The 14,240-nt window shown below is 37.1% G+C and overlaps 1 protein-coding gene across 1 annotated transcript in view; it reads left to right on the forward strand.

Moving 5' to 3' along the window:
• The window catches only part of SERPINI1 (serpin family I member 1), a 26,107-nt gene that overhangs the window by 9,656 nt on the left and 2,211 nt on the right, over positions 1-14,240 (forward strand). The window contains exons 5-7 of the mRNA XM_009280539.1: positions 5,089-5,186; positions 11,328-11,414; positions 12,694-12,783. Coding sequence (XP_009278814.1) covers positions 5,089-5,186; positions 11,328-11,414; positions 12,694-12,783 — 275 coding nt within the window. The remainder of the gene's footprint in view (positions 1-5,088; positions 5,187-11,327; positions 11,415-12,693; positions 12,784-14,240) is intronic.

Here is a 14,240-nt window from a genome sequence, read left to right on the forward strand (position 1 = left end):
ACCCCCCACCCCGAAAAACAACCCCAAACCAAAAAAAAAGTCTAGTCTCCCTTTTTTTAACATGCTCTCTTGAGTCCCCTTTTTATGAGGACTAGGCCGGTGCTGATTGTTCTTGAGATACAGTCATGGAAGACATGTAAAACTGTCCCACTGAAATACACACTTAGCCAACTTCTGCAGCCCATATTTAGCCCTGGATAGAAGACACCTTGCCAGAGAAGGAACCATAACCTGCCTTGCTTCATCTGGTCAGAGCAGCTGTATGGGGTTTTTTGTTTGTTTTTGCTGTTAGTGGGTTTTTTTGTTGTTGCTTGCTTGTTTGTTTTCAGGCTATTAAATCATGCAGGCTAGTTCTAGCACCTCACAACAACCTAGCTGAAATTCTGTCCGAAATGCTGGAATTGATATCAGCTGGCAGCTTTGTATTGTAGGCTGCTTGCTAGGTTAAAATAGTGGTTCAGATCCTGAGGGCCTGTCCTCCAAGCAAGAATATTGTTGATCTCAAGCAATGGCGCAATTCCTTTGTTTGCTTTTTGTTCTGCAGAATGTAATGTATTAGAACCAATCTGAAAACCTAAAATTTCTTGCTTTTGCTTGTTCAGAACGCTTAGTAATTTTTGAAATTATAGTCTTTGGGATGAATCACACTAGGCTCTAGTTCACTTCTGTTGTATAACTAGAAAGTGTACCCTAATCCTTGATTCTGTGGATCCTGAGCATCTAAGGACTTCACAAAAAAATTCAGCATTTCGGAAGGGTCGGACAGCATCATACAAGATGAAGCCATCTTTTTTTCTGACTTGAAAGTCTATAAAACAGAAGAAAGATGGCCTGATATGGTATGTTGCAGTTAATGCTCTATCCAAAACCTAAAGGTTCAGATAGATAACTAAGGGGACTGTCAATGACATAAATGCATAAATGCTTGTGTAAGTTTTAAATTTCATGAAAATATAATCATTCTCTGCTAAACTCTCCAGAGAACTTTGTTAGTTTCTCAGTCTAATTCTACTTCCTAAGTGTCTCATTCTATTCTTCATTTCATGTGGGAGAGATCCAAAGACGGTGGAAATCAAGGGAAGTATTTTTGTTCAGCTATTTGGACTGCATTTTACATGTAGGAAGTAGAGACACTTTACAAATGAACATTGTAAAAATACATACAGAGCTAACTCACATCTTCACTTGTCCTGGACTTTGGCTAACAGCTGATAGGCAGAGTCACTATCCCTTATTAATATCTTTCTTCTCAGTGCTTTCTAAGGTGGTCTATAGAAGCATATATCCATGAACATATGTGTTGGTAAACCTTCTAGAACTGCTTAAGTACAGAAGGTCTCCTCTTGACTCAATAGACCAGTCTTTCTGTTTTTGTTCTGGTCCTACAGTGAAAATACCTCATCTTTTCTTCAGTGTCTGAGCTTTCTCAGACTTCCCTTTGTGGTTTTTAATGCTCCCAGTTGCAACTATTCCATGACTTCTGATACTGAAGTATTGAAATTGATTTTTCATAGTATTTTTAGCCTCAGAAGCACCTAAAAGATTGTGGAAAAAAATATGACCATCTGGATCATTATATGTGACAAACACTGCAAATAACTGTGTCAGGGCTTGTATCATGTAGCTCGGCATTTCCAAAGTCTGCAGGTACAGCAAATGCCTGGCTTGGGAAATGAGATTGAACGTCTCTTCTGTGTTCTAGGTTGTCAGCTTTTGATTTTGAATACCTACATCACTGTCTATAAGGAGCGCAAAGAAATCCAAATATGACTGGAGGATAACTCATACCGAATGTTTACGTCGGTTTGCATAGCCTGAAATTATATTTCAAAGTGTAAAGCAGCCCTATTATTTTTCAAAAGAGGCTAGTTCTGATATTAGCTAAAATATTTGAAATATCATTAATAATAGCTTATCTGTAACTCTTGCTGCTCTTCAGAGCATGTGAGAAAGGAGGGGAGATGCTGTTTTGAATAGTGGTTCAGAGTGGGTTTTTACCATATGACAAAACTGAAAGGGGAGAAGGGAAGTAATTGGTTTTATTTTCGTAAAGGGATAGTTTGGTATTTATGCAGCTGGTGTGATATTTTTGGTCTACTTTATTTGTCATAAAAAGCAGGAACTCACTCTTATAGATACTGTAGAGACCTTCACTCATCCACCTGTTCAGCATTTGCCTTTCCAGAGGTTTCAGTCAGGGGTATAGCCTCTATCCAGTAATTAAGTGACTGCTACTGTTGTTCACGTAGGTATTCTTTAGGAATATAACCAATCAACTTGTTTGCATTTTCTTTTTTCAGATGCATGTTCAGCTGGGGCTTTACAGGTTTTTTGCTTTTTTTTTTTTCTTCCCCCAAAAAACATCTCCCAGACCCCTTCCTTGATTAGTATGCAAAGGCATCTTTTGTCATGCTTTCTTTCTGGGTCACAATTCATCCCTTAGCAGATAAGTGTGTTTTCTGTCTAGTGGTCCAGAGACTTAAACCCACCTGATTTCCATTTATATCTTATAGTGATTCTCTGCAGTTGGAAAAAATGCTTTTTTTGCAGTTATTTTTCTTATTTGTGACCTCAAATTTTGCTTTTCATGCAGACTTTTCTTGCTAGTGTCCTATCCTGATACTCGCTACTAGTTTGACATTGCTACTTAATAGCTAAATTATCTTGAAAACTTGATACATTTAATACTAATTGTGGTGAAATAAAAGCCAAAAAAGGGAAAAACACACACTGAAATTTTTATAAAATGCATTTGGACATTAATTTGCCTCTTCTGCATGTTTGTAAGGCAGGTACAGTTGGATGTGTTTTTTCAAAATGTTATAGTATAGTTTTAATATAGAAGGAAATATTTGTGGATTTATTCAATGTGCACAGACAGAACCTCTGTACTGTTTAACTGTAGTTAACTCTGGCATCAGGAATCAAGTCTTAATTCATCTTTCTTAGGGTTTTTACTGAAGTCTCTAAAATAGATCACATTACAAGTGTGTAGTGAGAGTAAAACTAGTCTTTAGTTTTGGAGCCTGTAAGCCAGTAGGAAATTTGAATGAATGAGCAACTTGCAGATTTGTTTCTCGGCTTAAAGCTAAAATCGTGCAGGAGGTCTTGTGAGCTCTCTGCCTGTAGTTTTTGACCAGTGTAATTGTCCACAGCTTTCCAAGAGGAAAGTGAGTGATGATTCCTCTTGAAGAAGAAAGGTAACAGGACACATTTCTTTTTCCTACCATCCTGTTGGCTGTTTTCAGGTCATCTCATCTGTGTACCTACATGTCATTCATTAAAATAATGCCATCTTTTTTTCTTTTTTTTTTTTTAAATGCTGCCACACTGACTGATGCAGAATATGCCAGAACACCATAAGCTTCCTCCAGTACATAAATCTTTGTTGGTCTCTTCTGATTCTTTTGAGAACTGCCAAAGCAATAAAATCACAAGAATCAGTTCTTGTGTTTTTATTCCAGGCATATCCTCAAATTCATATCCTGGAATTCATCTGGACTTGCGGTGCCACCAGTGATTTATCGATCCTGAGCTATCTCCAGATCTTACTTTAACTTGCATAAAATTCTTCTCTGGGTAATGACTAATATCTATTCCATCATAGATTTTTGGCTTCTTATGGTATTTGTAAGTTCATTATGAATGTAGATTGTGTATTGGATTTTTCTCATTCAGTGTAAATATTGTAAGTGAGGAAGATCCACTTGACTCTTATCCAGTTGTCTTTTCATATCCAGATTATTCTTTTTCAAGCTGCCAAGGCTTGTACATGCCGAGGTGCCATACATCTCAGCTCTTCATCAGCTGTTCTCTGCTCAGAGTTCTGGCCTATATTTTCTTCTGAAAAGAATGTGTTCCTCCATGTAGTCGAGGACGTTTAGTCCTGAAAAAGAATTATTATGAGAAATTGCACAGAAGCACATTTCATTTTATTTTTGGTTCTAGCACAGGTAAGACCCTTCACTAAGGACTGCAGTGTAATTGCAGTTGCTTTTGACTGAATGGCTTGCTGGAGAAACTGTAACATCTTATGGACTATATATTTTGTGTTGTACAGTTATAACCAGTCACTGTCAGCATAATTTAAATCACTAATAATTTGTTTGGTCATTCTGCAGAGAACCTGTAACTTGCCCATAACAAACATTTATAATTACTCTCTTGTATTTGTCTGTAGAATTCTGGTATTTTCTGGTTGGGGCTGCCATTCTTCTTATTATTCTGACATATTTCTTTGTTTCTCCAGCTGTGCAGTCTGTTTCTGGCCGTACGTAAAGGACTTGAGTCTTTTTTTGTTTTACTGACACCAGGCATAACTTCTATAACATTTGAAAAGAAGTCTTTGTAAATGGAACAAGCTTTTGCTCAAAATCTTGCCCTCAGGATTAATCTCAGTTTGTCCTTCCAGCATAGTACCATAGCCTAGAACATGGCTTTGCAAGCTAACCCTGAAATCCTGCCAGGTTGTACTCACATGTGCATTTGCACTAACAACTATTTGTTTTCCCTGTTCTTTACTCACAGTCAAAACCCAACTAAAACTTTGCCACCAGAGTAATTAGAAGTTGAGTCAGAAATGCTTTATATTCATGTTCATAACTTCTGGTCTTTGCTTATACTGTCTAAATAAAATTGGAGTATCTTTCTTACTTTCCTACTCCTTCTTTGCCAACAGCTGTCTATGAAGTTTGTGCTGTCCTTTGCCTTATTTGATATTCTAGTCTAGTATGCATACAATTAAATTCAGTTTTTATAGTAAACCTTCTGTATAAAACGTAAGCATTTACATTAGCTACTGCATCATTTTGCACTGAGGTTTTATGGTCAGGGACTGTACATTACATTAGCATATTTTTGATTCCTTCTGCATTAGAAAAAAAAAATCCACCTGTGAAAGTAAACTAATTTGTTTGTAGGCATTTTAGTAGAAGGTGTCACTATGCTATACTACCAGTGCCGAATCTCCTACTTTACATTATTTACCTCAGTGTTTCAATTGTCATTACCTAGAAATTTTAACCTTCTAATAACAATAAATACTGCTTACATTCTGGGCTTTTTGTAATTTTCTATTATGTTCTCCAGGTTCACAGTAGAACAGGAAATTGATCTGAAAGATGTCTGGAGAGGTCTTGGAATTACAGAGCTGTTCAGCAGTAGTGCTGATCTCACTGCAATGTCTGGTAAGAGGTTCTTGTGTTGTCTCTCAAGGTATATAAGGAAGTACTAAAATCACCTAAAGATAACCAACAAGCTCTTCAAAGTGGTTTTATGGGAAAAAACAAAACAACCTGCTAGCAATTTTTTGATTCTTTGGGATTTTTGCGTAATGTAAGAGTGTGCTCACTGTAGGAGCAGTTGGGGCAGGGAAGAAATCCCTCAGGGTATCTGTGTGGGGTGGGGGATTTTCGACCTGGGAAAGTTCACTCCGAGTATTTCAGAATTGGATCTCATTAGAAATGTAGAGAAAGTGTAATACTATGCAAGAGGCAGATCCACATTAGAGCAATGTATGGCTTCAGTGTCTTGATGGCAAATGGGATTCGCACAACAGGGGGGTTGTCATCTTTTATCTCCAGAGGCTATTTGTTCACAGCATTAAGAGCATTAAACTGTTGTACAATTAGTCATCTCCCCAGATACCTGCTGTATAGAAGCAGCACGGGAAAGAGAGAGCTCTGAGACAGAAGCAATTTAGTCACATATGCTGCTTGCCTATTTCAATACATTGTCAACACTTCATTTTCAGAAGTTGAAATATCCAATACATTTAGAAATTCGGGTGGAAATTAGATATTTATGCTTTTATTACCTCCTAAAAGGTATTGAAGTGGCACAAAAGGTGGTAGAGTCATCTTTGCCTGAGAAGTTGTTTCATTTTCACGTAACAAAAGTAGCCACGGGGGTCTGTCTAGACCTGAATTTTGGCAAACCCAGTTGTTCTCTATCTAGAAGCATGTGCCAGTCTGAGATTGTTGTCATTGTTCTTGTAATTTATGCTTATATGCTGCTCCCTGTATGTGTTTCTGCTCTATGGGTTACTGCCTAATAAGCCAGATAGATGCTTAGCTGATGAGAAATACCTGTTCTTAATTGTTTGTCTCTGGAAGCAATCACACCTGTGTGGCTTATTCAAAATAGTGGTAATGAACGTGAACCTTCCTCTAAAATTTACAGCAGAAATGCTTGCGATTTTCATATCCTTTTCACTTTTGCTAAGTTTGAAATATTGCTTATATCATGTAGCTTATTCCACTGTTTTGCCGCTTTCACTCTTCCAGTGAAATTGTGGGAAAAGCTGGAGTTAGGTAATGTGAAAAGAATTTGAATAAATGAAAAATCCTTCATTAAAAAAAATATCATTTTTTCTGAAGAAAACCACTTTCAATTTCTCTGCCACCCCAAAGAAAAGTAACCTTTCGAATAATTTCTGGTCTATATATAGAAAAGTATTTACTTGAGGAAAAGTAATGAGGAGAATGGAAAATACGCAGGGGAGACTGAACCACAAAGGCAGTGCTTGACTCGTATTTCATTTCATGTAAAATTCACCTATATATCGGGGACTAATTCTGTAGTCGAGAGGCTAGCAGAAAGATTGGAACTTTGCTTGTGTTTTAATCCATGTGACTAATGACTTGTTTAAAGTTTTACATTTTTGACAGTTGTACTGTACAAAATCAAAACACCATGTTTTGCATGACTGAATTAACTCCTCTGCCATTTAAAGATTAACTTGTTTATTAAGTCATGTAGAGCAGTGTAAAGAGAGAATTCACGAGTTTTACTGTAACATTCTTACTTTTCACTTGAAAGGGCCTGTGCCACCAGGTGATGAAAAGGTCATTCATAAATGAAGAATAAGAATGTTTTTGAAGTAATGTCTTTAATGAAAACCCTGCTGTTGATGCTATGGAGATGAAATTTTAAGTAATTAAAATACAGAATATATTTCCTATTTCTAATATTCACAATGTAAAATGGGGAGGGAGGAGGAAGGGAAAAAAAAATCGTGAAGAAAAATGTTGAAAGCTTGCTTTTGCAGATACCTGAATAGTATGTCAGGTAACAGGGAAGTTGAAGCCAGAAGTTTACATGCATCTCAGTTGTCAGCCCTCTGGAAAATTTAGCACTTCGTGAAACCTTAAATGCAGATACTTGAACAAAATGTTTGTCTGGACACTTTTGTAGGAAGATACAAATCATAAAAGAAAATCTAAGGAGATTTTTGAGAAATTCTGTTGCGTTTAAAAATACTCTCCTCCCCCTCTCCTGTTGCTCTTGCCTTTGGAATATTGTCAAGGAAAGCCTTCTGCAATTTCAACAACAGCCCTAATCCTGTAATCAGACCCAGGCACAGATTGTTGAGTTCAGTGAAATTCCATGTGGGCTTAGTGGATATAAATCAAATTGCAGGATTACAGACTTATTTTTCAATATTTAGAATTTTTTGCTTTTTGCACTCAATCTGAAAAATGGAAATAGACGAGTCAGCTTTACCTTCCGGGATGTCTGGATTGTGAGCAACCAAAGAGAAAGTATTAATCTGGATGCACATTTTAAATGTTACTCTCTTGCAGAAATTATGTTCTTTGTCAATTAACTCAGGTGAGTAGGAGGACATTCCTATTTGGCTGTCTAGTTGCATGTATCCTGACTCACTTTCAGCAAAAGACTTTGACAGGTTTTACTTGCATCTCTGATTCCATCAAGTGTTCAAAATAATCTTGAAACAACTTCTGGCATTTGGGATTTTATAATTTACACAGCACGTAAACTTGCTACTTGAGTATTTTGACACCACTTAGGACTTACCCTTGAACTAATTTCGATACTAAAATTCTCCTTCCCTTTTCAATGATTTTAATATTTCTTACTGTTGTACAATCCCTTAAGTGACAACTGCTTTTAACCTCAGGGTGACCTGCATTTCAGTAAGCAGTGAAGTAATCTTAATGACTTACTTTCATAATATAAAGTAGTTAGAAGAGCACCAGTCCAGTAAATAGTTCTTCGAAGTCTTGACTGAGGTAGGTATAATTTTTCTGGGACAACCTAAGCTAGAAAAGCCAATAAACCGGCATGCCTTTTTAAAATGAGACTTGCAGAGCAACCAGTTGGCAGCTATGAGTAGGAGTTTGCAAGCATATGGAGTGTAATGACAAATGAAATGTGATGCTAACGGAGTCATGTACATTAGAAGTAAGCCTCAGATTACTCCCACACGTTAATGGGTATCTAGGCTAGGGTCCTGTAGAAAGCTTAAACTTTGATACCAAATCTCCATGGGACTTTTCTGAGATGCTAACAATCATGTTGGCTCCTATGAAAATCCAGATTGAAAGAAACTACTAGAGAAAAATGACATGATAGTAGATACTCAGGTAAGCCCCACCTTATGCACAGTGAAAGCCATGAAGGAAAGATGTATAATAATGACAAGATGTGTATGATATTAAAGTATTGCAGTCAGTGATTTGACAATCATAAAACAGAGCAAAGAGAAGAATGCCTGAACACTAGGTGACAACTTTATGCTTCCATATGAAAACGGATTCATTCACTTAAGGGAGAGATGAATGAGAGGGATGTGATAGTGGCAATATAAAGAGAAGAGTCTAGAGAAAGTAAATTGGGATGTGGAATTGCTCTTTTCACCATCCAAGGACAAAGATATCCAATGAAATGAAAGGCAACAAATTGAAACCAAATAAAGTACTTCTCTTGTGGAAAACTTAACCACAGAGATCTTTGCTGGGTATTCCTTGAGGTCATGAGATTGGTAGGATTAAAAAAAAAATTTCTTCAGAGCAATCAAAACTATCTATACTACATTAAATAAAGGCATTCTGTATATTCTGTGGAAACTTGGTTTAGGGTATAAGGCACACGCTGGGTGAGAGGATCTTTTTCTTTCGTAAGTTGTGCTGTAGTTTTTATCTGTAAGGCTTCCTATATCTTGTTCTGAAGGAACAATAGTACTATAGCTGGAGCAGTGTCCTAGACTAATTGGACATACTGGTCTCATCTGCAATGGCACTTCTTGCATTCCTGTCAACTTAACAAAATATTGTTGGGTTTTTAATACTCAGATCCTGAATACGTTTACAAGGAGGCCTACTATTATACCTGATGGTAAATGTTACCGATGTTTATGCTGTCTGAATTAGGGTTTATAAGCTCATCAGATGGAGACCAATCTTCTGAGGTGCTAATTGTTCTGGCCAGAAATATACCTCAGTGTACCATAAGCACCACCACACTATGCAAAATAAAGCATTTAGGATGAAAATATGGAGTATCGCTGTGAATATTACAGGTCACAGGAGCAGGCTTAAGTGCTGTAATAAAAAAAGACGTGATCGAAATGTGTGATTAGGCTAAGTGGGCATTTCTTTGTCTGTTATTAAATGTAAAAATTTATTTGGGTTTAAGATAAGGAACCTCAAACCAGCATTTTTCTATAAAGGCTGCAAAGTTATTGTTTTCTTTTGGTATGTGCTGTATAGCTCAAATACAAGAACTTTGAAATGGTCTCAAGCAAGGATAGCAAAATACAGCTGCCCGGAAGGTTAAAATTTGAAGAACTGACCAATAAACTTACCAAGAATCCTGTTAACTGACACTTTTACAAAGGCACCACACACGTAATGTGAGACATGCACAACAGTAATTTCTGTTGTGCGTGGATCTGTCACCCTTTTTGCCTTAGGTATCTATCCATTACACCTATGTAAATGTTCTTGCACATCCAGTGTTTGTTCTAAAACATTTTTTGAAAACTTGAGTCTTAATGGGTCCATAACAGAACGGAAGCTTTAGGGGATGACTATTTAACACTTGATTGTAGTATTTAGTTAGCTTGTGACTTATTTTTTACAGGTAATGCTTGAGGCTTAAAGGTGATGTTAGTGTTGGAATGCAACCACGTTGTGTTTTCAGGTGGCCTTTCTGTTAACAGTTAAGGAGACAAAAGCTGTGAGAATTGTGCTTAGTGCTCAAGATAAGCAGATGCTTCATGTCCCATGTTTTAAAGTAACACGGTGGAAAATTTATCCTCGCTTTCACGGTAGCATTCCTGAAGGCTTGGAACTGAAGCCTAGAATTAGTACAATAGTTACCGATCTACTATATGTTTTACTACACAGTCCCAAAGGGAATGATTTGGGGCTTTTGTTGGCAAGATTTAAGTTAAGCAGCTGAACTAGGAGGTTTACTTCAGTTCTGAGTGTGTGTAGCAGTAATGAGATCTGCTGGGGAGAGACATTTTAAACTGCTGTCTCGTGGTTTTGGCTTGCATTAGTATTAGAACTAGTGGCTATCGTTGTGAGAGCCAAAATAAATGGATAACAATTAGATGAATAGTCCCAAGCTTTCCCTCCTTAGTCAGCCTTCAACTCGAGTTTTGGTGTTGAATGTTTTGTGAAGGATCAGAAATGCAAAATGGTAAAGCTGTCTCACTGGGGTGCTTAGATTAGATTTTCATGGTTGTGTATCTCCCTGTTGAGAAAGCTTTTATTCTTAATAATTTCTTAACTGCCAGTTGTGCTCTGTCATTACTGTGGATTTTATGCAGGTACGATAAATGTGTATCTAATCCTTGTTACGTCTTTCTGATGAAACTTAGTCAAACAGATTAAATGGTGTTAATGTGTCTTGCTTCCTGCAAGGTGCTGAGTATTCCAATAGATCTGATCATTTAGCCACTGCAGAAAGGTAATGAAACATCCACTGACTTAAGCAGGAGTAGGCTTGGACCGAAATTAAAATACTGACAAAGAAGGATGGAAAACAAAGAAGACTGAAAAAACGTAGTTCCATGGAGGTTTTTGCTATAAATATTTATCTTCAGCTTCTTTTAAATGTAATGAAAAGAAGAAAGAAAATACCTAATTTTCCTGGAGGAAGCCTATATTGCACCTAATGCAGAAATAAAATTCTTTATGTATAAGTATTTGCCATATAATGTCATAATCCTTTTTCCCCAATGGTTGCATTTAAAATCTTGTATTCAAGGATTGTCTTTTACTCTGTCTGGTGTACTGGTGCTGTAGCCAGTGCCAAGCTATTTTAATATCCATAGTGTAGGAGAGCACTACAAATTTAAGCATGGTAAATGGTGCTGTTAAAGGTATTGGCAGAAGGTATTTTAATGCAACTCCTACGCACAAAGCTCTCATCCTTCCCTACTTGGTATAGAAAGTGGATAATAGTGTTGGGGGTTTTGGCAGTGTTTGGTGGTTTGGTTTTGGTTGGTTTTTTTTTTTTTAGTATTTCAATCTTACTGTTGAGCCACTTGAAGTATGTTTCCTTTTCTTCTCCAGATAACAAAGAACTTTACCTTGCAAAGGCATTTCACAAGGCATTTCTAGAAGTTAATGAGGAAGGATCAGAAGCTGCTGCTGCCTCAGGTACCTGACTGAAAAGCAGAACTAAGTCAAATGTCTGGTTATTCTGTGTTAATTAATTTTTTAAAACTGATTTGCTGTACAACCAGGAAAGCTAAATAGTATGTAGCATGAAGACACAGCATAGCAAGTATACTGCTTTTCAGAAGAGAATTCTGGAAATGAAAAGCGTTAGCATTTTTTTAACATGCTGTGTTTCACAAAGAATTTCGAGCATTCTGTGGAAAACCTCTTCTTCCTTATTTTGCTTCTGATTGTCAGGAGGGTATGGACTGCAATTTATATTTTCTTTATGGAACTTAATTAATTCGTAATTTTCAATCTGCTAATTGAGATGGTCAGAGGCATTTGATCCAGAATAGCTAGAAGGAGTGAGAGTTGTTGCAATTGCATTTTAATAAGCTCGTATACAGAGATGCAATATGGGAAGTGCTAAATGCAAAAACAGTTGGCCCCTATTAATGCTAGGAGGCCAGGTGGTTGGATTACTTGGTTATCACATGCTTTTCCTGAAAATAAGTTACATTAGTTGCTAATATGTATCATTAGGTGATTTCTAATTGCCTTTACTTGTACCAGTCTTTGAGGCAAGGAAGAATGACTTCCCTGGTCACGAATATCAGTAATTGGGTTGAATTGTAACATTAATATGGACAGAGATTACTGGTATGCATGAGTCTTTATCAACAGTGCAGTGAAAATGTAAAAGTAAACGAAACACTGGGAAATAATAATTTCCTGGAGAAATCCATACATCTCCAAATAAAAATAACGAAGAGCCAAATTCTGCCTGATTCCCAGTTAATTTTACTTTCAACCTCTGCATTATTTAAAGACTCAAGCTAAAAGCTGCAAGATCAGCCCATTTAGTTGTTGCATATTCTGTAGTTATTAAGGGTTACCTTTTACTATCAACTGCAGGCTTGAAGCTGTTTAAAACAGTTCAGCAGTGCTGTCTAATGTAATGCATTTTCTTTCTACAAGTGAGCGGGAGTCATAACTCCTCTTAAGGTTCTGGATCTTAAAATTTATAAGCTGCTCCCTCAGCCTGGGAAATTGTGCCACTCTCCATTGTTAATCATTCTTAAATCATAAATAGGCATACAATTACTCTGTAGGGCTCTTTCATTTTCAGTTAGATTTTTCATGCTATTTATTGGTGACGCTTAGTGCTGAGAGTGTGGGACTTCAATGTCTGTTCATGAGCTTCACAAGTATGTCGCATGAAGAGCAGGAGAATGTGCAGTGATATTTAACAAGCTGCCTATGTTTTTTCCTTTAGGAATGATTGCCATTAGCAGAATGGCAGTGCTGTATCCTCAAGTTATAGTTGATCATCCCTTTTTCTTTTTGGTCAGAAACAGAAGAACAGGTGAGAATATTGCAGATTCTTCCACATTTTTCACAGTACATCACCAAGTGTACAACAGAAAATTGCATATTTTCATCAATGAACTGGTCTTGTATTATGAATTTTCCTTAATTTGTCTTAAAATGCCTAATATTGAAAGACTGACCTTTTCTGTGTCCCCTTAATGTTTCTCCAAGACAGTCACCAAAATATGACATAATCCTGAAAAATATTCACAATTACATGATTAAAAACCCTGGGGAAGAAAAATTCACCATTTTTCTTCAGAGAACACAGTGTTACTGCCCTGAATATCCATAATCATTGTATTCCGTAAGAGCTTGGCTGTAGTAAGACCAGTGAGATGTGTTCCCGGTACCAAATTATTTGCATAATGGACAGATATTACAGCTATGAATAATTCTGTTGCGCTCTTGAAGTGTTCTATGGCAGGCAAGGGATGAGAACAGCACTCGCTAGCAAAATGGGCAATGATTAAGTAATTCCTTAGTTTCATACTTGTAATTTGTCTTAATGATGTGGATGTGATTGGGTGACAAAACAGACTATCATGTGGGTCTGTGTGTTGTGGTATCTTGCATGTTCTACAAGCAAACTCTGGTAGGTTCAGTTTGACAGGTTTTTTCTGTATTTGAGATCCCTGTCATAGGTATCAATGTTTATTAAACCATTTAGATTGCAGTAATACTTACAGTGTAGCTAGGTAGGGTCACTTGTGTGCAAGGCATGATGCCAACTCTGAGGGTTTTTGGTTTCTTTTTTTCTTTGACCAAAACTAAGTTGAGTATCCTTGCTGTTGTAGACACATAACTAGGCAAAAATGTGTCTGAGGAGGGTATCTGCCCTTTTTCCTACTTGATATACAAAAATCTCCCCAAAAAGAAAAGTTTAAATCAGAACAGAGTAGAGCTTGATACCCTTGGGGCAGTCCTTAATGTTGCACGGGCCTTGATGTTGCATGTAGAAAGAGGAATTGCCAACAACTATAGTTAAAGCCTGAAAGCTCATTACTAATCTAGAAATCTTAAGGTTGGAAACCTTTTGAAAAAAATTTGTGATGGTTACCCTTATTCTCAAGAATACCGTAAATGCTCATGATTGATTACTGCTTAAACAGGTTAGATAGAAATGTCTAAATAGGAAAGATGTAAATGGTGATTAAATAGTGTAAGGGAGCAGTATTCATATAGAAAATTCCTTGTTGTGGGTTGCATGCTCTAATGTGGAGTAAATCTGTGAACTCAAAGTATCTATTAATTGGAGAAACTGGCTGCTCATGGCTTTGATGGGCGTACTCTTCACTGCGTAAAAAAAAAAATGGTTGGATGGCTGGGCCCAAAGAGTTGTGGTGAATGGAGTTCAATCCAGTTGGCGGCTGGTCACAAGTGGTGTTCCCCAGGGTTCAGTATTGGGGCTGGTTCATCATCTTTATCAATGATCTGGACGAGGGGATCGAG

This window comes from Aptenodytes forsteri, unplaced genomic scaffold, assembly GCF_000699145.1.
Source record: "Aptenodytes forsteri isolate BGI_AS27 unplaced genomic scaffold, ASM69914v1 Scaffold179, whole genome shotgun sequence".
Classification (NCBI taxonomy): Eukaryota; Metazoa; Chordata; class Aves; order Sphenisciformes; family Spheniscidae; genus Aptenodytes; species Aptenodytes forsteri.